The following is a 26,468-nucleotide window of genomic DNA, read 5'->3' on the forward strand; positions in this document are numbered from 1 at the left end:
GGGAAATTAATGAGGACTCCATGTAACCTGTTTGAGGCCTGCCAATCATCCTATAACTTAGACTTTTAGGGGTATATTTACTTTTGTTCGTGTTCATGCCCGATATTTAGAATGGCAATGTTTTTGCTAGCAAGACCCGGCTAGTAACAGCAATGCCCTTTTAAATGTCGGGCTTGAACATGAACAAAACTTAGTAAATAAACCTTAATGTATCATGTTGTTGCTCTCTATTTGCAATTCCCTGACGCTCTGGCCTGTGGGTAAAACTGTGGACTTGCATGTTAGTACAGATGTGACAAAGTGGCGTATCGAGAGTGGCATTATTTTCCATAGTATGTCGAGTCACATTTGAGGTCATATTTACAGTGATTAATGCTGTTTAACAACAAGCACATTGTAGACACTATACTATTTAATGTAACCGTTGATCTTCTATACTACATTACTAGTAATCAGCCTGGCTCCCAATATACCCATACAGGAATGCCTTGGTTAGAATTCCCATTTTCTTAGAAAAGACTTTGATAGCTATATGTCACAATGATAATCAGCGTACAGAAGGGACAATTGCAGATGTATCTAGATTACGCCTTTGATAACTATGGATTTGTGGGTTTTTAACTTACTGATTAAACCCCTATTTTGCCTAAAAAATTTGGGGACTTCGTTCAGAACTCTTTGGACACCCCCTTAACCATCCCCCAAAAAATGTTCGTCATTTGGTGAAAAACGACCGGACAAATTTTTTGTGAAGAAAAAAAAAAAAAAATCTATGAAAATAGGTTTAGTGTATTGGGTTTGGTATTTCGGGGTGCTAAAAGGAATGCGTAAAGTGTGTTAAACATTGCACGTGGTTGCAGCAGTTGGTTTTTTAATGGTTTTTAAAAGTGCGATTTTACGACTCGTAAATATACTTGCACCCATGTTAATGTACCCCTAATTTACATGGAACAGTAATTTCCTGGAGAAAAAAATGCTTTCTATAATTTTAAAATTTCATATACGTAAATTACCATCAGCCGACGCAATTTAAGTAGCTTAAATGCTTTTATTACGGCCAATAATACACTTCTACATTTTCCAATGTACGTCAGACATTTTTGGGGGTACAGATGCAATTTCTTGCTTGTCCTGACTTTTTTGCCTATTTTCGCCTGTTTTTTGGCGAAAATCATCCGATTTCGCCTGTTTTCTGGCAAAATAAGTCAATTTCGCCGGCGATGAAATCGGCTGATTTCGCATCTAATTGAATTCACCCCTAAGCCTTGAAATGTTTTACGCAGAAATCTTAAAACTATTTTCCTTTTTTCTCTTCCAGATGTTACAGGAAAGGTTTAGGGAGTTTGCACGTGACACTGGCCACATTGGGCAGGAGAGGGTGGACACTGTCAATCACATGGCAGATGACCTCATTAACTCTGGACATTCCGATGCTGCTACCATAGCAGAGTGGAAGGATGGTCTCAATGAGGCATGGGCGGACCTCCTGGAATTGATTGACACCAGAACGCAGATACTGGCTGCCTCATATGAACTGCATAAATTCTATCACGACGCTAAAGAGATCTTTGGGCGCATACAGGATAAACATAAGAAGCTGCCGGAGGAGCTTGGGAGAGATCAGAACACTGTAGAAACACTGCAAAGAATGCACACGACCTTCGAGCATGACATTCAGGCATTGGGCACACAGGTGAGAGCTAGAAAAAGTGCGAATCCCGGTCTCCAATAAACTCTTGACTTTGCCGGATTTAGGGGGAGATTTATCAAAGCTTGGAAAGAGAGAAAGTGCTAACCAATCGGCTTCTAATTGTTATTTTATAGGCTATGTTTGGTACTTGATCTCTCTCCAAGCCTTAGCAAATCTCCCCAATAAGCTGGCCGTGTCTTGCCGACTCGAATGATACCCATGAAATCAGATCAAACCCTGCGCTCTCTGATCTTCCTAAGGCTTATATGGAGAAATGTATTAAACCTTCTATAGAAGACAGTTGGAGGTGTTGCCCATATCAACCAATCAAATTCTGGCTAACATTTTATAGACTGTACTCCATAAACGACAGCTAGAATGTGGTTGCTATGGGTAACACACCCGCGTATGTAGTCCTTCAGAGTTGTTGGTGAGTGAAAAAAATTGGTTTCCTGATTTTTACTACTATAATTTGTCATAACTCCCAGATGTACAGTACATCCTGTGGCCAAGGCCAAAGTGTGGACAGCGCCTATATCCTCAATGCAATACTGAAAAATACATTCGTTAAATAATAGTATTAACCTTGCAAATACTCCAAAATTCTAATAGTAAAAAAAAAATAACATAGAGAAATATAGAATAAATAAAATAAAACACCACTGAATGAGTGCAGCTGTAAGTGGATAAGTCACAACGAGGGAACTACTTATACAGACCTCCAGAGAGCTTTTTGGTCTCCAGAAATGCTGCTGCTTGTATATCTCAGCCAGTAATGGAGAGGCTTTGAAAAATCAATTTTACTTTAAACTGATGGAAGTTGTTAAGGAACGTTCCCTCAGCAGAATGAACAGACCAGGGCTTCTCTAGTTCACAGGTTCTCAAACTCTGTCCTCAGGACCCCAAACAGTGCTAGTTTTCCAGGTCTTCTCACAGAATCACAAGTGAAATCATTAGCTCCACCTGTGGATATTTTAAAATGTGTCCGTGAGTAATGACTGCACCTGCTGGGTGACCTGGAAAACGTGACCTGCGTGGGGTCCTGAGGACAGAGTTTGAGAACCACTGCTCTAGTCTTACTTCTTCTTTTCTTAACACCACTGTCAGCATAATACAGTATATGAGAACACAGGCAGGTACATTACTGATAGAGACTGATATTCGTGTGGACTCCACTGCTCTAGCACAGGGTGTAATGCTCTGTATTGTGTGTATCCTGGATGTCATTTTCAGTCTCTGTTCTTTGTGTCTATCTGTGTATTCCGAAGTGTGTGCGTGTGACATGGGAGCGGTGGCAAACGCAGAGGGTGCAGCACCTAATAGGTCTTTGTCGTTCACTAAATCGTGTTAAAGAGCAACTAAAGGTCTCTAAAGCTTTAGGGGATAGGCCGTGACCTGTTCCATTTCCGGCACTCTGAATTCACCACTCGACCACTGCGTACATCCATGTGATGCTGATTGTACCAACAGCAATACAGGTGAAATAATTAGAACATAATTTTTGGAGTAAGTTGGTACTCTGCTCCTGACTGGACATCTGGAAAACCTGCACTGCTGTTGATACTAGATAACAGGTGTACATAACGCCGTTCTAGTAGGAAAGAGCAGTTATTTCCCGGAGAGATTATTGTTACTACAATAAAATGGTACAAATGTAAGGCCAAGTGATGGTTTACTGTAAGTAGTTTCCTCACTGTCTTTATGACCTGCACCTGGCGTCCTGTAACATATACCAAATACATTGTGTTTTTGTTTTTTTGTTTTTTTACTGCTTTCAGGATACAGATCTATACTTAATTAAGAGAGCTCAGCAAAGCCGCATCTGTATCCCACAGCAATGACTACAAACAGCTCTAATATTAATAACATAACTGAAAAGCAGAATTTAGACCTCAGGCTCAGATTAACTTGTAGTCATCTGACGGGGCATCTGAATATCGGAGAGCTGGTTACTCCATAAGGTTGTGACATGCTCATACAGCCCGTTATCTCAATGACAGAATTGCTTTGAAGACTGTAAACTGTATCTTAAACGTTTGATGCAAGACTGTTGCTTCAGAAAACGGAATTTGGTAATGTTCCTGTCCCTGTTGCAATGAAAGCCACGCAATACGTCTTTCAGGCCACAATGCTGCAATCCAGACATTTACAGAACTCAAAAAGTAATATTACCCGCATTCAGTTATTCTGTCCAGTGTACCAGTTGTATGGCTATAAAAATGCAGTGACTGTATATAAAAATATAATATAGTTGCAATCGCTTATTCTGCTATTGCAAATTTGCGTTTATCTAACAAAATGACGGTATAAGATTTTACTCCATATTCTGCTCAGTACATTTACTCCCAATTTTATTGCCGATCTCATAATTTCTCATATATTTAGTATAGTCAAATAAAACAACAGAAGGTAATGTCCGCCTTCTATGGCATTTATCCCATCTCTTCTGGCAATAATTATACCAGGGGGTAAAGAGGCAGAAATCCACGTGTTAAAGCTATAATATAATAGCACACTTAAGTTAGTGTACAATTAAGAGTTCATCTTGATTTACAAATTTTAAAAAACACTGGCTTATTGGGAGATGTATCAAAGCTTCTATAGATTGGCAAAGTTGCCCATATTAGCAACCAATCAGCGTCTAGCTATCATTCTATTAAATAAAAGCTGATTGGTTGCTGTGGGCAACCAGGGCCGTAGCTAGGGTAGTGCGGCCGGTGCCATCAGGGCACCACAGGGCAGGGGGCGCTGTTTGGGCCTGTCAAATTTCTGTTATCATTCATGCTTGTAGCTTCCTCTTAATTCATCTCCAGCATCTCCTGGCCTCTCCTATCTCTTTCCTGGCCCTTCCCCATGAATCAATGGCACTTTTTGGGGTACATTATGTCCCTTTGAAAAATGAGGGGGTGCCAATGCTCTTTCTGGCACAGGGCACCAAAATGTGTAGTTACGGCTCTGTGGGCAACTTGTCCATTTCTCAAATCTTTAAAAAAAAAAAAAAAAAAAATTGACAGTGATCTGCCCTGTAATGAGAAGCAGGAGAAGACCTGACTAACGCCTATGTCGCCATAGGTAGTTGTATATTGATAGCCTACTGGGCACACAAACTTCAGGAAGGAAAATGAATCCCCCATGAAATTGTTTAAGCAAAAATTAAAGACCTTTTTAATAGGTTATTTCACTTATTTATGAAACTTTTCCAGAAATTGCAAAATTATGCATCAGAAATTGTGCTGTTACAAGAGTAGGGACTTAAAAATGGGATATAGTTAATAGACCGGCGGACTATATGCCACCGGTCTATATCCCGACACCAAAAGACCGGCATGGGACAGAAGATAGGCGTCGGTATCTTCATCCGGAAGCCAGAGCGATTGTGGTGAGTCAGGCCGTCCATAGCACTTAGCCGTGGGGGGGGGGCTTAGCTTTAGGCACCCCGGGAAGGGGGGGGGGGTGAGCTTAGGCACCCCTGGGGAGGGTTAGGCTAGGGGAAGGGGGGGTTAGGGTTAGGCAACCCCCGGGAGGGATAGGGTGCGGGAGAGGAGGGGTTAGGTTTAGGCTCCCCCCCGGTGGGGACTTAGGGTTAGGCCCCCCCCCCCCCAAGGGAGTGTTAGGTGGGGTGGGAGAGGGGAAGGTTAGGTGACTTACCTGCTGCTGTTGGGATTTCCTCCTGTCGGCCTGATGCTGTCGGGATTTGAATCCCATTCCCTTAAAAATTGTTTTCGTTGAGAAATAAATAAAAATGTTAAAATAAAAATTGTCTTAAGATCACTACTGAGTATTTTATATGACCCCCGCAGGTGAGGCAGCTACAGGAAGATGCTTCTCGGCTGCAGGCTGCTTATGCGGGCGATAAGGCTGACGATATCCAGAAGAGGGAGAGCGAGGTCCTGGAGGCCTGGAAAACACTGCTGGATGCGTGTGAGGGGCGGCGGCTCAGGCTGGTGGACACGGGTGACAAATTCCGGTTTTTCAGCATGGTCCGTGACCTCATGCTCTGGATGGAAGATGTCATCCGCCAGATCGAAGCCCAGGAGAAGCCAAGGTACAGTACTCGTGTAGCTGCTAAGTCATAATGGGGCCAAATAACCAAATTCCTTTACGTCATACGTTCCGTTTACATCCAGTGGTGCATGCCCGTGCCATGGATCACCGGCTCACCGGATTTTTCTCTGGTCCTGTCAGAAATAATTGGATTTTGATTGTGCAGAACTATAATTTACAAGACCGTCCGACATTGATATCAGCACTGCACACTAAGGGAAAAACCTCCTCCATAAGGGGCAGCAGTGGGCAGAATGCTCCCGGGTTGTGTGATATTCATGCATTCATGTGAAGTGTAGAGCCAAACCAGTCGGCGACTACTGATCAATGGCCTGCACATTTCAGCCCCATTCCAAAAGGGTCCAGTAGAGGTTATCATGGTCAGGTTACAGGCACCAATCACCACACCTGGCAATCAGTGGAACACAAGAGGTCTATTGAGCAGTAGAAGAAAGGGGGTTTGGATAATTGGATCACTGCATGTATCATATGGCACCAACCTAAAGGTTCTACAGCAATGAGTGCCAGTTTGCAACAGAGTGAGTCCTGGTGGTTCTGTAATGTTGTTGGGGCGGCATTGTTTTGGTGTAATCAGTCCATTAGAAGGCCATATCAATGCAGATCACTACTTATAGTACCTGACCATCATCTTCATGCCATGTTGTAGCATTTCTTTCCTGGTGGGAGAGCTGTTTTCACCCCCAATCATAGACCATGTGTGGTCTCCCATGAGAGATCTGAACCCAATCCAGCATTCATGGGATATTCTGGAACGATGCCCGGGTTTGGTTTGCACCAACATCTTCCAGACCGGCATCTGTTTAAGTGATTTTCTTGTGGGAGAAGTGTTCAGCATCCCTCATTCCTCCTAGACAATTCCAGCTAGCCCATCGCATATACAGCCTGGACTGGAATTTTTAGAGATGAGCAGTTCGGTTCTACTTGGTTATGTATGGATCTGAGAAACGGCATCTTATTAGCCATCTGACTCTCACGTGTTTCGGATGGCCAATAGGATAAAACCAAACTTGCGCTAGTTTGGCGTGAAGAACCGAATAGAACGGAATCGCTCATCTCTAATTCTTTTGTCGATGTTTACATTTGTTTTTCCTCTTTGCTCGGTAATTGCTATCAATTCAGTTTAATGTGTGTGAAATCTAAAAGCAAACGTTGCCACAATGCTGTAGCAGGATTGGACTGTGTTTGGATTTATTTATTTGTGTGTAGCAGAAATCTGTTTCAGCCAGTAATTGTCTGTTCTACGATCAGTTACAACGCAAAGGTTTTCTGCATCACAATGATTCATTGTGTTGTCTGACTGTTGTTGCAGGGATGTGTCATCAGTGGAGTTACTAATGAATAATCACCAGGGCATTAAGGCAGAAATCGATGCCCGAAATGACAGTTTTACTACGTGCATTGAACTCGGCAAGTCTCTCTTGGCAAGGAAGCACTACGCATCAGAAGAGGTAAGGCGCCAGGGTCATTTATAGCTCAGCTGCATTGCAGATCTGCATGGGTCTGGCTGCCGCAAAGACACACACACTGTCATGAGGGCTAGGATGATGAGTGTGTCCTCATAGACTGTTGCTCAAGTCACTCCAATAATCCCCTCTCGGCGAGCCAGGTACCAGGCGTCTTGTACACGCCGAGCGTCTTTCTCACCGGAAATCTGCATGTTATTCTCACACCTAAAATAAATGAGAGCAACAAAACTACATTGCTAGATCACACTGATGTGCGACATTTGTATATTTGCGTGTGATTGAGCGGTCGCAGCCTTTTCTCACGCAGAGTTCCGTGCTTCATCTACATGTTTGAAACTAATACCTGTGCAGTTTAGACCCCATTAACATTACTCCCTGCCCCCCCCCCCCCCCCTTAGTGGTAAAAGAGACCCTATCGTTTAAACACCCACCCGCGATGTAATTTGTCCCTGTTTTTATTAACACACCCCTCCTCCCCTGTGACCTGTATATTTTGTATTTTACCCATCTTTTATCTCCCCTCCCCAAATGACTTTATTTGAGCCATTGCTACCTACCCCCAGGCCAAGTAGGACCCCCCTCTGGAGGTATTACCCCCTACTCCCATGGGGTATTACTCATTCCTTACATGCAGAGCACAGCAGTGTGTATGTCATAGCGGACTAATGATCCGTCCCCCATGCTTCAGCTGATCTCTATGAACTATGTTCCACTCCTAGCACACAGCATTCTGGAGCGCGATTCTGGCAGCGATGACGGCGGTCACAGACCTCTTCATCACTGGCTGGGGCTCCGGGGAGTTAGAGGAGTTCCGTTCTGCGCGTCTCGCTTCAAAAGGCAAGAGAGACAGCGGGGCTGCGCGGTCCCATGGAGTGCGACCTTGTCGGCCGGTGCACAGCTGGCTGCGGTCGCATCCCATGCAATGAAATGATTAATTGTACATATGTGAGTTGATCTATTTTGCTGGGTCAGTAATTATCCCATGTGCTTCCACAGACAGAAATCCTCAAAACATGACCTGTTGGGGATACTTGAGTGTTGAGGTTGAGAACCATTGTTCTAACCCAGGGTTAGGGAACCTTTTTTTCTGCCAAGGGCCATTTTGATCTATATAACATTATTCGCCGGCCGGTGCAGGCCGCACCCTTCCCTGTGATGTCACACAGGGGCGGGGCCACAATCGCCTGTGAATACAGCAATGCCTGGAGCATGCTGAGGATGCTGCAGGGAGCTGTAAGGGCAGCGGTGTGACTGTCTGAAATGTCCTAAGAACGCTGCAGGTGGCATTGCTGCATAGATTATGGCTGCTTGGTGCTATTCTAGGCATCCTGCTAGCCAGATGAGGCTAGCAGAAAAAACTCAGAGGGCCAGACCAAATGATTGCCAGACCAATGATTATACGGCCCCCGGGCCTGAGGTACCCCATCCCTGTTCTAACCGATTAGCAATTCACCTCTGCTAGCACTTAGTCACACAGAGCATTATTAATATTCTTTACGAGAGATATCGGTTTCTCTGCCACAGAATGGATAGCAAAGTTCAGCATGGGAAGACCGCGTAACGATGCCGGAGTTGGGAATGGGGGCACTTTATAAGCATTTTACTCAAATCTGTGGGAGAAGCCAATACATTAGTCATCCATACTGTACCTGCTGTGGTTAGTTACTTTGTTGGTTTTTCCTGCTGAATATAAATAGCAATGTAATGTAGGTGCATGCCAGTGTTGCATTTGATTGACATGGTGTACGACTAAGTAGTATGATCATGAGCTACGTCCTAGTGAGCGGTGTAGACAATGTTGCTTCATTTCTTTGATGTAACATTTTGGGCATCATCTCTCTTTGTGCACCCAGATAAAAGAGAAACTGTTGCAACTGACTGAGAAGAGGAAAGACATGATTGACAAGTGGGAGGACCGATGGGAATGGCTGAGATTGAGTAAGTTGCTGTTTAATACTCAGAAACTTTGTCCCACTTCATTGAGAAGAGGTTACTGAGAATTTCTTTCCCCTATCGCATCTCCGCTAAACTGAAGCTGGAAGCCAGTCTGTATAGAATCACACTGACTGTGGAAGGCTATATGGGGTCAGTCCAATAAGGGGCGAAATGTGGGCGATGCCCCGCGAGGTGTCATTGCAAAGGCATTGGAACGCTGGCAGTGGCACCCTTAATTGCTCCAGTTTTGCCCCTAAATGAAGCAATCTTGTTGGCAGCCCCATAGGGGTGCGTATTAAAATGCACCATTTAGGGGCTGACGTAAGTGCGGCTGATGTGCGCACTAAATCGCCGGCATGGCGCATAATTGGCTGTTAGGACAGTCTAGATCAGTATTGGCTAACCTTGACACTCCAGCTGTTATGGAACTACATAACCCAGCATGCACTGCTACAGTTTTGCTATTAGGGCATGCTAAAACTGGCAGGGCATGCTGGGATATATAGTTCCACAACAGCTGGATTGTCAAGGTTCGCCAACACTGGTCTAGATAGCCCAGTGAGAAACTCCTACATTATGGTCAGTTCTCCTCAAAACAGCTATTTTTATTACTGCCGCCAACTTTACCTACAGTGTCTAGTGTGTCCCTTGGATACCCTCGCACCTGGTGAGGCGGAGAGTCCCGGGTCACTTCTGAAATGATCCATTGACTGACTAGATGGATACGGCAAAATCATCCATTCCTCTTTGCTGTAGGATTTTCCTGCATGAGACTCTTTATACTGTATGCAATTTCCATGTAATGTTATTCATTATTGCTCTTTCTCCCGTCCAATGCTTTCAGTTTTGGAGGTGCACCAGTTTTCCCGAGACGCCAGTGTTGCAGAGGCCTGGTTACTGGGACAGGAGCCATATCTGTCAAGTCGTGAAATAGGCCAGAGTGTAGATGATGTGGAAAAACTAATCAAGAGGCATGAGGCATTCGAGAAGTCTGCAGCTACTTGGGATGAAAGGTTTTCTGCCTTGGAAAGACTCACTACGGTACTACGCTTTATCCCTTATCATTAGTAAATGAGAAACCGATTGATAAACACTAAATTAATAACAGTTGATCTACTGAATAAACTTCTTGAGCATTTTTTATCTATATTATATATTGTTATTGTATTTCGAGTTGTGTAATCAATCAAAAAAAATCTTATTTATATTTAGTATTACCTTCCACAAAAAAAGGGAGGTAAATAGTGATTTGGAGAATGACGGCTGGGTGTATTTGTATGTATCAATACTTTCTCAACAACCAATTTTTGTGTACGTCAGTAGTTCCCAGTGAATTAGAGGAGAAAAATACAGCTACGTTCTGAGGTAATATGTTCAGCCTATAAAATGGCTGCCTCCTTGGCACCGGTTGTAGTGAATGCATAGACTGCATACCACTTTAGTATTGATTGGTGCAGCATACAAAATGGCTGCCTCCGCTGAGTGTACAAGACTGGTGCATGTTAAACTGGTTGCAGCAATTACTGGCATATTTGTACGTTTAATCCTCCCTTACATTTGTTTGTTTCAGTTGGAATTGTTGGAAGTACGACGACTGCAAGAGGAAGAGGAAAGGAAACGGAAACCTCCAACTCCGGAGCTTAGCCCAAAGGTCTCAGAAGAGGGAGAGTCACCCCAACAGTGGTAAGGGGCTGGTGCCACCGGTCGCTGCCCAAAATGTGCGTATTTGTTGTTCAGTGTTGTGTTCTGACCGATCTGTCATTATTTGAAGGGACGGAACAAAAGAAGGAGAACAAATTTCCCAAAACGGATTGCCATCTGACCAAGATTCGCCACGGGTTAGTTACCGATCCCAAACCTACCAAAACTACAAAAACTTTAATACCCGGAAAACAGCCAATGACCGGCAATGGTCTGGACTGTAACAAAAAATAAAATCTCTAGTAACCTTGGTGTTTTCTCATCCCAGACACTGAGATGTGCTGTTGATGCCTTTTAATAACACAGATTTTCATGTTTATTGGACTTTACTAATAGCAAGTACTAGGCTGAATTCACATCTATGTGTATGTATTGTGCATCATTGTCTTTATCCACAGAGGCTGCTAGATAGATGGTTAAGATAGGTTTTCACGGGAAACGTTAATAGTGTTTAGGCTGTGTCCATTGTTTTACCCTATGCAAGAAAATCTGCTGCCAGGGAGAACTGTGAGGAGCAAAATGAATTTACGTCTGTATATGACAGAGTGTCCCGGTGAGTGTGCAAGTTTTTCTCTCATCTGGTCTTCCAAAGCACCCGTGGGATTTTTGTCTTATACCTATTACCGTATTGCTTTTCCACCACAGAGGTGTGTGCATGTGGTGACTGGTGACACTATAAAGAACTGTGGGGCAGATGTACTAAGCCTTGGAGAGAGAGAAAGTACCAACCAATCAGCTACTGTTTTTCAAACTGAGGGGTCTATTTACTAAGCTGTTAGGAGATAAAAGTGAACTGTGATTAGGTGCCAGCCAATCAGCTCCTTACACTCATCTCACAGGCTGTGTTTGAAAAATGGCAGTTAGGAGCTGATTGGCTGGTACCTTATCACCGTTCACTTTATCTCCTATCACAGCTTAGTAAATAGATCCCTAAGTTTGAAAAAATTACAGCAGCTGATTGGTTGGTACTTTGTGTGTCTCTCCAACTGTAATTTTTCAAATACAGCCTGTAACGTGACAGGAGCTGATTGCTTGGTACTTTCTCTCTTCAAGACTTAGTACATCTCCCCCTGTGTGCTAAGTAAGGAACATTGTGGTCAGCAGTTGGCGCAGCTTACGTTTGGCTAGAATATATTTTTCTGTTTCATTTGAACCTATAGATAACCTTTGGCAGGGGAACTTGCTGATATCTCAAATGATATATTTTTTGCATTTACATACAGTACTTTCCAAGACACTATGCACACAATAGCCTTATCTGTTATTGTCACTAAAATATATATATATAAAAGCCATATATAGAAGACAAGACATCTAATGTTTCTTGTATTACCGGTCCTATACAGTAATACTACACGGTACCTATTCTTCACCTTATCCTCACTCTAACCATTTAAATTGTTACAAGCCTTATAACATACATTTATATGGCTATATATTGCAGTTAAATAGCGTTACATTACTAATAGAGAAGGTATGATTTTCGGGCTGTAATTTTTGTTGCCGCTTCCTATAAAGTAGTAGGTCACTTTTTTTGTTAGACTGACATGGCAAGGTCATGTCGTCTTTGTTCAGTAGGTGGCGATGTTGGGTACTGCTGCTTGGAATAGCGATTGCGTCACTTACTAGTATACAAGTTTATATTTACTGGGTTGCAGTGCTCAAAACTGATCATCGCAGTCTGTTTGTCTGTACACAGAGTACCATGGATACATTAAAGGGAAATAGTGTTAAAATAAATAAGAAACTTTGCATATACCGATGTCCTTGCTCATCTAGCCTCAGTACGCCGCGCGGCGTGAAATGTCTGGCGTGAGTGATCCGCCAGGTCCCGTGCAAACATGCTAGCGTCGGGCATTTATTTATTTTTTTTAATTTAGTTGAAAATGTGTCTAAGTCACAATGCACCAGCAGACTGCGCTGATTAATGTGATATGTGACACTTGTATATCTATGTGCCACTGAGTCTGTAAATGGAACTTGGCGTGGAAATAAAGCTGTGCATCGTAGCACTTATACGTACGCTGGTTCAGAGGCTCAGTCGCACACAAATATACACTGTTGCATACCGACTTAGGGCCATATTCAATTCAGAGCGTAAAGCCGTTTTCGCATGGTTTTTGGTGACAATGTATCTCCGTATTCAATTCCAGTCCGTTTTCACCTATGCGAGAAGTCAGTGCACTGAAATAGGCGATACTTTATCTCTACAGAATAGCAGGAGAAGAGAAGTGTGAAATCTATATTTTGGGGTGCAGATATTGGGAAACCACTCAGGGCCCTTGGTACACCCCCCTAAAGGACATTTCATCCCATAAAAAAGAAAAGATTCCAGGAACACCCCAAAAAACACAATAGAAATATGGGGCTAAAAGTGGGGGGACAACTTAAAAAACTAGCGAAATAATCTTCTAGGGGTGCTCTAAGAAGGGACCAAGTGGTTTGGGGATTGCAGGTGCTTGCATGACGGAGGAATTTCATTTTACTAAAACTTCTCTTTAGAGACATTAAAATATGCTATTACTCATTTTCAAGCACCCCAAATTTGATGGAACTACTTATTTGCTCCAAAAAACACTGCTTTATGCTTCACTACTTTTACCAAGACGCTAATAGCAAGAATTTACCACAACTTACCCTAAGTAGTTCAATTAGGGCTAATACTAAACTACCATAATGATTTCTGAAGTCAGCCCATCTTTTTCTGGGGTACAGAGTGATTCCCCCAATTCATCCTGCACTTTTCGCCTGTTTCACAATCGCCGGGTCCCGTTTTCGCCTGTTTGGCAACTGAATACGGAGTAAATTGGGAGCGCGCACAAAAAGTTTTTGCAGCGAAAAGTCAGGCAGGCAAAACTTTCTTGCCAATGCAAAACTAATTGAGTACGGGCCTTAGACGCATTTTCGGCAAAGAAGTACCCCGGCGCTAACAGTCTCAATGGACTAGGTGCGCTGAGAGGGCCTGTTTGGCGAGACTGCAGCAAAGACGAGTGAGGACAAATCTGTATAAAGTGTTTACAATCCTATAAAAATGTAAAAAGTAGCATGAAGTGTTTTTTGTTTGGATCCCTTGTATTGTAGCGCAATTCTACTCGTACGATGTAGTAATCTAGGCGTTAGGAACCAGTTAGTAACTGTTGTGATACTACAAGGCCCAATACGCCCCCGTTGTTTAGCGTTCAGATCTACAGCAGATGACCAGCCCACCGGCTGTTTCCCTCTGTGTTAGGATGAATTAGTGTTAAATAGGGAAATCTAGGCTGCATTTTACCTCTGTGTGGTCCGTCCACTTCATGACTTCAACAATGTATTACTGTTCATATCTGAAATGCAACACCTAATTTTTTTTTCCATTTGTTTCCTAATTATCAACATCAGGACCGAAATCATATAACTTATGTATTTTACCAGTCATTTCTTTTTTTTTCACAGTGCATGTTTTATTTCTCCTTTTAGTCAGGAAAACGTTTAGCTCAAATCTGTTCATGATTCCCGCCTCTTCCACTTTTCTTGACATCATTCTTCCAGCACGCACATTGGGTGTCTCTGCCTTTTGTTAAGTTATTTAAAAAAAAAAAAAAAAAATAGATTGGCTTTTACATATAAGCGACTAGAAGAATGTACAAATGCACCTGTTGCCTGCACATTGCGGAGGCAGCCATTTTGTAAGTCACAAAGGACTGGCGACGGAGATATAACATGACCTACTCATCAACTCCGTCTCTCAGGCATGTCACTGGTTCATAGCGAATACACAGGCTCCATTCTCACACAAAACAAAATGGTTCCGCTTACAAAATGGCTGCTACCGTTGTGTTGAATGCAGTAGTTGTGTTTTTATTGTTACTAATACAGAAAGATTTTTATTTTGTGAAACACATGGCTGTTACGTGGAAGCATTATATTTGACATTAACGTGTTTGTCTTAAAACATTTAAGGTACATGTTGCCAGAAAAAAAAAAATGCATTCAATAAATGGTACAGAGACTCCCAATCTGTCAATCATTTGTAGCCTAGCTTTGTGCATCGGGTAATATGTTTGATCCTGCCACCAGCTGGGACCCTGCATGTCACTATTGATTTTTAAACGCCGTCATGAGTGAGTCACCGACTAGATCATATGCAACTAACATAAATATGACATTAATGAGCTCTTAATTGTTGTGTGTTATGCAGCCATCAACGTTTTATTGTTTTTTGCTCTACTTTTTTGTTTGCATGCTAAACGCATGTTACCATTAAACTTCATTTGCTTAATTTCTAAATGTTTAGCACATTTGTGTATTAATTTTGTTGTGTCTGCTTTCATTTTCAGTCATGCTGCTGTTATGTAGTTCATCTTCCTAGGGAAGAGAGAGAGGCGTTATAAGTGCTTAGCTTATGAGGGTATATAGCTGTGGTGTTTGATTTGGCTTCCTAGAAAGTTTGCAAAGGGTTCGAGTTCAGTGCCATTGCCCTCACCAGCCAGAAATGTAATTATACACACTGTGCTCTGCCAGTCATAGCGTGTCTGTACCTTGCATTCTGTGATGTAAAGGGCACCAGTTGCGCGTGCACACACAGGTTAGGCAGCCATTTTGTTTGCCCCTACATTGTATGTTGCTGACAGGTGGGCAATATTGCCATTCTATATTTATGCAGAGCAAGTAGCAGTTCTACCTCTCTGGGACCATCCATATTCCCATGTCTAATTTTATTGTGTGTGCCTACAGTTAGCATGTTTTATGTATCTTCTAGAACAGGCCTGGTCAACCTGTGGCTCTCCAGCTGTTAGTAAAACTACAAGTCCAACCGATAGCTGGGCGCCCTGTGCCAGTCCAGTCCCCACCGCCCCTCACTTGCGCGAAAATGGGGGTGTGGCCTAATTACCATAGGCCACGCCCCCTAAGTGATGTTATTTGGGGGGCGTGCCTGCATGGCACACCTCCCGTGTAACGTCAGGCTGGGGGAGAGCCCAGCACCCCGTTACTAGCAGGGCTTCCCCCAGACCTCTCCCGGCACTGATTAAATGCCGCGCACAGCATCCATTCAGCTACTCCACGGTCCGGCACCACCGCACAGCTGCGGCGGTGGGAGTGCCCAACCTCCCAATTTGACCACCTGCGGGACGCTCCTACCCATGGCTGGAACAGCGGGACAGCACTGTCGGGAGGGGGTGTGTCCTCTATGGGATGGCGCCCCTGTTCGACCGCACTGGTTGAATACCCCAAGAGCTGGTAAAACATGTTGGGACTTTATTTTGTCAACGGCTGGGGAGCCACAGGTTGGCCAGGCCTGTTCTAGAATGTCCGCTCTGCAGCTGCTGGAGTAAACCCCACAAAAACTTTATCAAGTGGGTGTGATGAGCTCTACAATAAGGACTCGTGGGCATGTTTAATACCCCAATGCAAAAAGCTAACGTTTAGCAACCATTCAGATATTGGCGCACGCGGGCTGCCCGGCCTGAGTGATTTGGATCACTGCGCAGACTGGGCGAGATGTGAATGTTTGATACCGTCCGAGCAGCCTGATCACTTCGGGCCTATTAGTTGGAAAACGCCACAAAGGCCAGTAGCGCTCCTCATACCCATTAATCAATGATTTTTATCAGATTGATGAACATTTCTGGGTGCACACGCTGCATTATGAGGCTACCGGTCTGCTATTGCTAGCAGAATTAGGTAAAAAAAAAAAAACCTTATAGCTGGGTGGTTGCTATGGGTTACAGTATTCTTCTTAGAGGGTCTGGGAAATCATTTCCTGTGCTGCTCGTAGCATTACATAGATTTATACGTGCCAAATATAGCTAAAATGGCGACCATACTGGAACAAGTTTGCCATATACCATATTCCAATATAATACTAAGGGAGGAGATGTATCAAATCTTCAAGACAGATAAAGTGGGAAAATTACCCTAAACCAGCCAATCAGCTTCTAGCTTATTTTATTGACTCTGCTATATATAAGCGGATTGGCTGTTATGGGCAACTTCTCCAGTTTACCGCTCCAAAGTTTGATACATCTCCCCTTAAGTATTTTCAGTCATTCCTTTGAATGTTGTCCCCTCAAAAATTACGTTGTCTGCAACTATTTTTGTACGTGATCATCACACTGTCCAACATGTACTATTCCGCCGACTTTCTGATGGCTTGTTTCACTTTGAAGCTCTATAGATTGCACCGTAAATTTGTACATCACTTTTTCATACTTATAAAATATAGAAGTCTGTGCTGTTACTATCCGAATATATAGAAGTATAGGCACCCAGCCCCCTTCCAAACCGCGATGTCACCACCCACGCTGGCGTTGGATTTATGCTAGTACTTCCAGTGGCGAGCTGATAGTGAAATCCCTTATGGCACATTCTGGACATGGGTGTTTATAATGTAGTGAATGATTGTTAAATATTGTTATGTATGAAGACTGTGTATTTCATCATACTTCATATTTTTACTATAAGAAAGTACACTTCTCCTAAATACCTCTGGCATTAGTACTTCACATTGTTAGGCCCAACAAATGGCTGCTTCCACTGTGTGAGAATCTTTGTGTTTCACCTCTCCAGTGAATAGAAAAAGCTTCTCAATACCTTGCAATGCAGAAGTCACTAGAGCATAGCTGATAAAGGTCTTAACATGTTCAGTTTATGGCGTCTCCAGTTAGCGCTGTGCATTTATACTCACTATATTTTTATTTTTTTAAATGAGGGTCACCATGGTTTCTTTATACAGGATCTTCCGCCACAGAAGCAGTCTATATACACAAGACACCTTCTACACCATTAGCATAATTTTGCATCTGCATATAGCGTACAACTCTGAAAGGAAGTACAAACCGTTCCAGGCCGCGAGGTGGCCTCGGTGACGCGCCAGGCCGCGAGGTGACCTAGGTGACGTGCAAGGCTGCAAGGTGGCCTCGTACAATTTAAGCTATTCACTTATTGGTTGCTAGAAATTGCTACACATTTGTGACTTGGTATACCCCTTTCAGACTCAAACCCGACTTTAACCCGGCTCGGACCCTGGACATTGAAGCCGGGATTTCAGTACTTACCCCCCACCCCCTCTTTCACACCTGGGTGATGGACTCGGGTTATTCCCGAGTCGTTGCCCTTCACACCGGACCCGGGTCTTCCATCTAACAGTGGACGCTTAGAGATGATGTCATCTCCAAGTGCTACTGTGCCCGCCAGTCAAGTCCTTTTAGGCATAACCTGGATCATCAAGACCCGAGTTATGCCTTTCAGACATAAGCGGGGCAATGACATGGGTTGCAAGTCACGGTAATAACCCTGGTCGATTGCAGGGTCACGGACCCAGGACTGTCAACCCAGGTCAGACCCTTTCAGATGTAAGCAGTACCCAGGTCGACTCGCCGTGCCCCGGCAAAGTCCTGGGTTTTTCCTTATGTCTGAAAGGGGTATTGGTAAGTAAATCCCAAAGGTAGCGATTTCCTTACTGAGTAAATGCCTCTAAATCGTAAATGAGAGTGTAGAAAGAGCTGAGAGCCTCAGGAAAGTGCTTTCTTACCTTTTACCTCTTTTGTGATGCTCCATGTTAGTGGATCAATATATAAAGACAGTCAACCACCCCTTCCCATGCATTTCCTTATACTCCCAAATATCAAGGAAAAAACAACATGCTAATTCCGCAGCAATTTCTGACATATGAGGAAGATTTACCACAGGTAGATTTCTGCAGAGAGCTTCTTTTTTTTTTTTTTTTTTTAAATTGCTGCCTGCAATTAATCACTTATATACAGCGCTACGGTGCAGTGGTGGCTCCTTGCTTATTTGTTGGCATAAATCAGGACTGGCAATGTGTGTCATGTAGTAAGTAGCACAGAGCTCCCCATAACTTGCTAATACCACTCTCCAGGCTGCTCCGGTGATACTAAAAGGCAACGTAACAATGCAAAGACATGCATCAGGGTATGAGTCGTATTCTTAGATTATAAAACCACTAGGAATCCAAAAATAAATTGAATGGCTCCCGAAGACGTCTCCAGCTTGACCAGTCAGCCGCTGGATAACTTGGTTCTCTAGACCGTCATCGGTCACAGCGGGCAGCAAGCGACCTGAGCAGCAGAGCACGCGATGGGCAAGGCCTTGGTTCTGTCTTTGTTCTGGGGGTAAATAGTTGTGTGGTGTTGAGTGACTGTGGTGATTTCTCTGGTCTCCTCTTAACATCAATCCAATTCACTTAATAATCGGTTAAAAAAAAAAAAAGTAATCATAACCTTGGTACAAAAAAAAAAATATCGTACCTCACTGTTCCTAATTTCCTGTCTACTCCTAAGAGTCCGACCTAACCGGAATGATGGAAGTTGAAATGCATGGTGTAATTACCTTTTAATCTTTGCATGTCTTTGATTGTTTTACCTCTGGTTAAAAAAAAAATGTAAAAAATGAGCATTTTCAGAAACAAAGGCAATTTTCCATTTCCGTTTCTGACAATGCTGTGAGAACATATGTGATGACCTGTTACCAGTCCCCATCTATCATGTTCTGGCATCCGGCAGATAATAAGAGACTGGCAAGCAGAGTGGCCGGTTTATAGCGCTCTGTGTTCTCTAAATGCCCCCAGATGGCTTACCGTGTGCTCCATAAAAAAGGACTGAGGTACAGTTATGCCCAATCCTCACACCCTGTTTATTCCAGTTACAAAATGATTACTAATCACATTGATACAGCTAATATGTTTTCCTTTCATGTATACCAGTGTCTGATGGAAAACCAGACTTGCTGTACTTCAGTCCTTTTTTATTTTCATTCTTTTTTTTTTTTAGGTGAGCTGCAGGCAGCCATTTTAAGTGGTTTGTGTGCAGCCATCTTAAGTAGGCCTTAGGCAGCCATCTTCTTGCTGATCGTTCGGTTGTTTTAGTGCTGTACATGTAAACGTCTTTTTTTTTTTTTCTGGTGTTTCCAGATGGCAGAAAACGCTGAAACCAATGAAATGGTCAATGGTTCCACAGAGCAGAGGTCAAGCTCGAAAGAATCCAGCCCGATCCCCTCACCGACTGCTGACCGTAAATCGAAATCGGGCATACAGTCGCAGTCCGCCGCCACTCTACCCGCCAAGCCGCAGGACATTTCTTCCGCTCAGTTTGAAGGTTTCTTGCATCGCAAACATGAATGGGAGGCACACAACAAAAAAGCCTCAAGCAGGTACACGATTAGCCCCATTGTTTTGTTTATGGCCTCTCCTTTACCTGACAGTCATTTAACCTCATCATCCGGGAGAGAATGAGGCAGCAGGCGTACCTGGCTGAAGGGAGGGGCAGCACAAGATTGGACGTGTCACATGATCAAAACGCATCCAATAACATTTATTCCTTTTCAGCCAGGAACTGTTGTCTTTCCCGGCCCATGTAATTGGCCGGGTTTCATCCAACCCCCTCTAAGCAGTATGTCTGCAAACCTGGGGGAACAAAACATGACAGCTACAAATACACATGTTAAGTATTTTAGGGAAATTGTAAATATTTTTTATATCCACACTCACGAATGTGGGTTAGCTCACAAATACGTTTTTGTTAAATTGCCATCCAGTCCCTAATGCACAATCGCTGCACTGTACTTGAAATATAATACATAGGAAGTCCTTACAGGTGACCTGTATTAATATCATCCATAAACTATGACCATTATCACAGTCCCTAATACAGAATATGATCAGGCAGTAGTTTTAATAATAGTACAAAGTTATTATATTGTGTGCAGATCCACTGGTACCCCTCCAATGCTTCACAAGTGATCACCAGATCTTTAATTGTTTTTAATCCATATCCCTAAATAGATAATTGTTTGCAAATGATTGTTATTAACCTTCATGCTGTCTTGATGTAAAAAAAAAAAAAAAAAATTATATTTCTAACCTATCTAATTGTGAGCTGGAGACTTCAGATGACAGTTTCTGCAGAACAGTAAATCCTTAGCATGCTGTATATAATCTGCTAAGGTTAACAGTTTTTTTTTACCAAAAGCCAGCAGAAGAAATAATGGAAATGTTTGTAAATCATCTCTAACATGTGCTCTGTATCCTGTGTCATACAATGTTTGGAAGCACTGGTTTAAGTTAATGTGATTACGGTTAACGTGCGGCTTCTTTCTCTCAGATCTTGGCATAATGTATATTGCGTGATAAACAACCAAGAAATAGGATTTTACAAAGACGCCAAGACGGCTGGGTCTGGTATCACCTATCACAACGAGATCCCGGTGAATCTGAAGGAAGCGGTCTGTGAAGTAGCCACCGACTACAAGAAGAAAAAACATGTATTCAAACTGAAGTGAGTCGATTGTGTTTTACCTCCCTCTAGTGTCCATTCTCATTACTGCACCTCCCCTTGAGTCTTCATTATCTACGTTCAGTAAATTATTACATGCACATTTGAATTGTGACTGGCAGAAACACACACGCTATTAGGTTGAATGTCTTGCACTGTAATGAAGGATATTTAGGTCTCAGTTGCTAGTACCCCCTGCATTCAAATGGCTGATGTCTCTGCTCCCATATCTAGATTCAAACTCATTCTGCATTGCTACTAAAATGCAGAGATGGATTACGACTAGGTGACTTCATGTTATTAAACATTATTTTCACTTTCTGTAGCAAGAATAGTGGTACGCCATAATTTCAGCTGTCACGTTGCTGTACAGCAGTCCTCACATTCAGGCGGAACATAATTATAACACGTTTGCCATTTGCCCCACGTCTGCACGTATCTGATACTGCATTTATAGGGTGATTTCTGTCTAACATGTAACTGATTACTGAGAACATTGTATAGGTGTGCATGTAGTGTAATAGGCCTATAATTGATTCTGCTTTCATCATTCCAGGCTGAATGACGGTAATGAGTACCTCTTCCAAGCCAAAGATGACGTAAGTTCTGAGACTATGGCTAGTTTTTTTGTTGTTTCAGTTCACAGTAGGAATAAAGTGCCATTATATATAATTTAATATACAGAATATTCACATCCATCACACGTTTGTTTTTTGTTTTTTTGCGGGAGGGTGTTTTGCCTTTTTTCTTTAATGTTGAGCTCATATACCAGTTGAATAATCACTAGAATGGCCAAGCTCATCTGTTTTAACTGTTTTATCTGTCATGTGGGAATGACACTGCCCCGTTAGTGCCTCTGTCTCTCCTGCTTTAGAACCCATATCATGCTAGATTACTGCTTGTCCTGTTAAGTCTAGAAAGCTTAATTAGCCATTTAAACATTTTAGAGAGGTTAAATGCAACTTGCTACACTTGACGGCGATTGGCAGTAGTTTGACTTGAGGGAGGGGACTTTCGTGCAGGGAAATAATATGATTGGCTGTGAGCTGCTTCCTTTCCCTGAGTCTCCCATACCCAAAATGCTTTGGACCAGGGGTATTTTGTATAACGGAATATTCCGTATTTTGGATTATTTGCATATCATAATGAATTATCTTGGGAATGGGACCCAAATATACACACAGAATGCATTTATGTATTATATACACCTTATACACACAGCCTGCAGGTCATTTTATAGAATATTTTCAATAATTTTGTGGCTCAAGCAAAGTTTGTGTAAAAAAATTAAATTCATTTATGTTTCATATGCACACAGCCTGAAGGTAATTTTATACAATATTTTTAATAATTTGTGCCTTAGACAAAGTTTGTGTACATTGAACCATCAAAAATCAAAGGTTTCATTATCTCAGTCATGCCAAAATTATTCTGTATTTTGGAATATTTGGATATGGGAGACTCAACCTGTACCTAAATTATAAATGAAAAGTTGCAGCTTTTCAAATGCTCCCTTTAAGTTCAGTGCAATACAATTACTTGTGGTGAGTTTAACTTATATCTGCGAAGCCCTCACCTACCTGCAGTTGAGATGGCAAAGCCTGTAATGTACATAAATAAAGCATTCATCAGAACGCCTTTTGTGGCCTATACGGATATATAATTGGGGCTCGTCTCGGTAGATTGTTCTTAAAGTCGCGCTGGGAACATCTTGGAGGCAATGTGTGACTTGCGGTTTCTTCCACAGGAGGAAATGAACACTTGGATCCAGGCTATCGCAAACGCAATCTCATCAGACAAAACAGAGGTGTCTCTGAGCACGCAGAGTACACCAGCGTCCAGTCGCGCCCAAACCCTGCCGGCCAGCGTCACCGTCACCACCGAGTCCAGCCCTGGGAAGCGGGAGAAAGACAAAGAGAAGGACAAAGAGAAGAGGTTCAGTCTCTTTGGAAAAAAGAAGTGAACTACAGCCTGAACCAATCATTAAAAAAACAAAAAAACACACTGCACTTCTTACATTTTTTTCATTGAAATGTCAGCATGCGAGCTCAGAACCAATACATTACTCTGTGCCTAATGTTCCCCCAACATGACGATAAAGTTTAAAAAAAAAAAATAAACAAAAAAAAAATTTAAAAAACTTATTTATAGAATACTAAAGCGAATCTGTGACACAGGAGGTTTGAGGGACATTGGGCAATTCCGAATGAGAGAGGACCATTTTTTTTTTTTTGCTTCAGTCATTGTAGATTAAAAACCTGAATATTTAATCATTTCCTCAATTTTGTGAGGCTGTCTTGGAAAACAACCCACATTTAGTATTGATACAGTATGCAAGGCAGCGGTGCTTTAAATAATTTAAAATAATGATTGTGATTGTTCACATCAAAGACAGATGTAAAAAAAAAAATTCAGACCCATATTTCATGATTATTCCCATGAGCGAGCGAGCTAGCACTGAGGTCCTTTGCCATGATGGCGTATATACTCTACTCGGCAAAGGAGTGCAGACACGTAACAAGTGCCAGTAGATAGATTTTGGCAACCACTTATTAACACAGCACAGCTTTCCAGCGTCAAGTGTGTTATTTACCAACGTTGGTGTTTAAGGAAAGGATTAGAGGTTTTAAATACTCCTGTAAAACTTTTCTTTCTTTTTTTTTTTTGTTTGTTTATATATATTTTTTTCTTTTTTGTTTTGCTGAAATACACTATATTGTACGTTTCTGGTTTAATTCTAGTACAGACTATAATGAGGCTAGATGTATAATAAACCCTTTAAAGGAATCATTGATGTTAAATGTACAAGTGAAATTAAGCATTTACTGGAACAAAAAAGTAATGTTACTCAATTGATGACTTGCTTGTCCGCTGCAGCACTGTGTGTTATACTTTTTGCTACCTTATTTTGCTATTTGATACATAGTGTGCATTTCTCTGTCACTGTAACTATTGTAATGAAAATTGACATTTTACTGCACAATCAGAATGACATTTATTAGGAATGATATCCTCGATATCCTCTCAATAACTGGGCCTCTTTAGTCCTGCAACTGGCTATCAGTTGAATGAACTGTACCTCTAGAGTCGGGAGGGGGAAGGTCCTGTGCACTCTTGGTCGTTGCTGAGCTGCAGCGTCCGTCATCCTTATTGCCTTTCTGCGGTGATTGGAGGCGTTGTTTAGTCACAGCCTGGATGCTGAAGGTCGCTGACCTGTGCTCTAGAATTTTACCCTATCTGTTAAATATATGCTATGTCATTAAATGCTTTTAAAAATGACAGTTACTGGAAGACGTCAGTTTCTTGCATTGCTTGCAGCTTTAGGCTCCGGTGCAGTGTCAGCTGTTATTTTTAGCACAAGAAAAACTAATAAATCGTTCACATTTTTTCTCTGATACTTTGTGTAATCCAGTGGCACTGAAAAAAAAACAGGGGTGCATGTGTATGTATGTATGTATGTATGTATGTATGTGTGTGTGGATGTATAATATATAAGGAAGTATATACTCTACATATGTGTGAAAATAATGGTCTTGTACTCCCCGGGAGCTTGTGTATCACATGTCTAGCTGACCGCTGCATTCAGTGTGGCTGGTTGTGGCACACTGCAAAGACTGGGAACAGCCGAGCATTCCAGGCTGAAGAGGGGGTGGCATGTGATTAGATTGGAGCCAATGATGGAGTCTTGTTATCAGCTCCCATCCAATCGTGTTACGCCCTCCTTGGCTTGGACCACCAGTGCTCCAGATTGGATTGGTTTAGAGGCAGCAGTCAGATGTTTAGTACAGAGGTGGTTCAACTCCTTTTAAGAAGATTCGGGAGCTGTTTTGTATTAACACATTCAACTAGCAGGTCTGTGCCTGTCCAATCTGCAGCCCAGTGTTCACCCACACCAGTTCCTGCGGTTTTTGATGTCCCAGAACGAATAGCCTGGCATTTGAAGGTGTAGAGTAGGAGGGGGGGATTGGCACAGCTGATGAGACGAGCAGCATTGGCCACCGCTTTCTAAAGCAATGCAAACTCAGTGATTGGATTATCATGGCACAGCAGGAGCAGGGTGGTGACAAGTTGCATCCAAACCGGAACAGTGTCCTGGCAATTATAATGGCCATAATCTAATGCACAGTAATGCAGGGTTATGTTTCATTTGAAAAGCTTAAAAGTGTACAAATGTAGAAGTAGACTGGGGAGGTGCCTATCTGTAGAATGGAACATTTACCGAATCTGTGATGTGTGTGTAGGCAGCAGCCCTTCTGCAAATACACCTGCTAGAACACGTTTGGGTACCAACGCCGCTGAGACATTATATGGGCTGGGGTTTTGGTGGAAGGGGCAAAACTAGGCCCTGTACTCATCTGGTTAGGTCACTCATGGACCCCAACAGAGCCTTCTGAAATTGGTACCCACACCCTCTCAGTGCCTCTGTTGGATACTGGGAAATGCTGCATATCATTCATCTGACACTTTTTATATTTGTCTCAAGTTTGGTTGTAAAATACTAGCTATGAGGTTTATCACCCCCTCTTAAATGCAGTTACCCGCCTATTATAGATCACTTTTTGAAAACTAAGTGAACAAGTGTATTAGCACAGACTTATGTAATTTAGGGGTCTATTTACTAAGCAGTGTTAGGAGACAGAATGAAAAGTGATAAGGTGCCAGCCAATCAGCTCCCAACTGTCATCTCACAGGCTGTGTTTGAAAAATGACAGTTGGGAGCTGATTGGCTGGCACCTTATCACTTTCTTATCACTTTTCACTCTGTCTCCTAACACTGCTTAGTAAATAGACCCCTATATTTTAGACCATTATCATAGAGAGCAGGATTTGAGGTTGTACATTTACAGTGATGCTGGTTTTGTACACTTTGTTTACTGCCCAAGAATTTTCAGATTTAACGGCCTATTTACTAAGCCTTGGGGAGAGAGAAAGTGGACGGAGATAAAGTACCAACCAATTAGCTCCTAAATGTCATTTTTCAAACACTGTAAAGAGTTAGGAGCTGATTGGTTGGTACTATATCTCCGTCCACTTTAGCTCTCTCCAAGGCTTAGTAAATAGGCCCCTTAGTATTTCCAGATCTTGTGCTGTTATTTTTATACATTAGACCTGTAATGGGCAACCTGACTTACTTTGTGCAGCCCTCACAATCTTCAGAGGGGTCACATATTACCCTCAATTTAAAGACTGGAAAAAAAAAGTCCAGAAATGACCTCTGCCCCCTATATCACTCATCCCAAAATGCCCCCCGGCCCCATACTTAATACAAAATACCTCATCTTGTCCTCAGACCCCACAAAATGCACCCATGTGCTCTCAGACCTGAACATGTACTCCAAAGCA

At 42.5% G+C, this 26,468-nt stretch overlaps 1 protein-coding gene across 2 annotated transcripts in view; it reads left to right on the top strand.

Moving 5' to 3' along the window:
• Nucleotides 1-24,520, top strand: part of SPTBN1 (spectrin beta, non-erythrocytic 1) — a 187,540-nt gene extending 163,020 nt beyond the window's left edge. For both annotated transcript variants that reach the window (XM_088478000.1, XM_088478001.1), the window contains 11 exons: nt 1,319-1,693; nt 5,491-5,735; nt 7,065-7,203; nt 9,075-9,159; nt 10,001-10,197; nt 10,727-10,839; nt 10,928-10,994; nt 19,766-20,004; nt 20,955-21,128; nt 21,682-21,724; nt 22,873-24,520. In XM_088478000.1, coding sequence (XP_088334126.1) covers nt 1,319-1,693; nt 5,491-5,735; nt 7,065-7,203; nt 9,075-9,159; nt 10,001-10,197; nt 10,727-10,839; nt 10,928-10,994; nt 19,766-20,004; nt 20,955-21,128; nt 21,682-21,724; nt 22,873-23,088 — 1,893 coding nt within the window. In that variant the 3' untranslated portion in view covers nt 23,089-24,520. The remainder of the gene's footprint in view (nt 1-1,318; nt 1,694-5,490; nt 5,736-7,064; nt 7,204-9,074; nt 9,160-10,000; nt 10,198-10,726; nt 10,840-10,927; nt 10,995-19,765; nt 20,005-20,954; nt 21,129-21,681; nt 21,725-22,872) is intronic.
• Nucleotides 24,521-26,468: the final 1,948 nt, after the last annotated feature.

The sequence above is a fragment of the Taudactylus pleione genome, unplaced genomic scaffold (assembly GCF_031769625.1).
Source record: "Taudactylus pleione unplaced genomic scaffold, aTauple2 ptg000206l, whole genome shotgun sequence".
Lineage (NCBI taxonomy): Eukaryota > Metazoa > Chordata > Amphibia > Anura > Myobatrachidae > Taudactylus > Taudactylus pleione.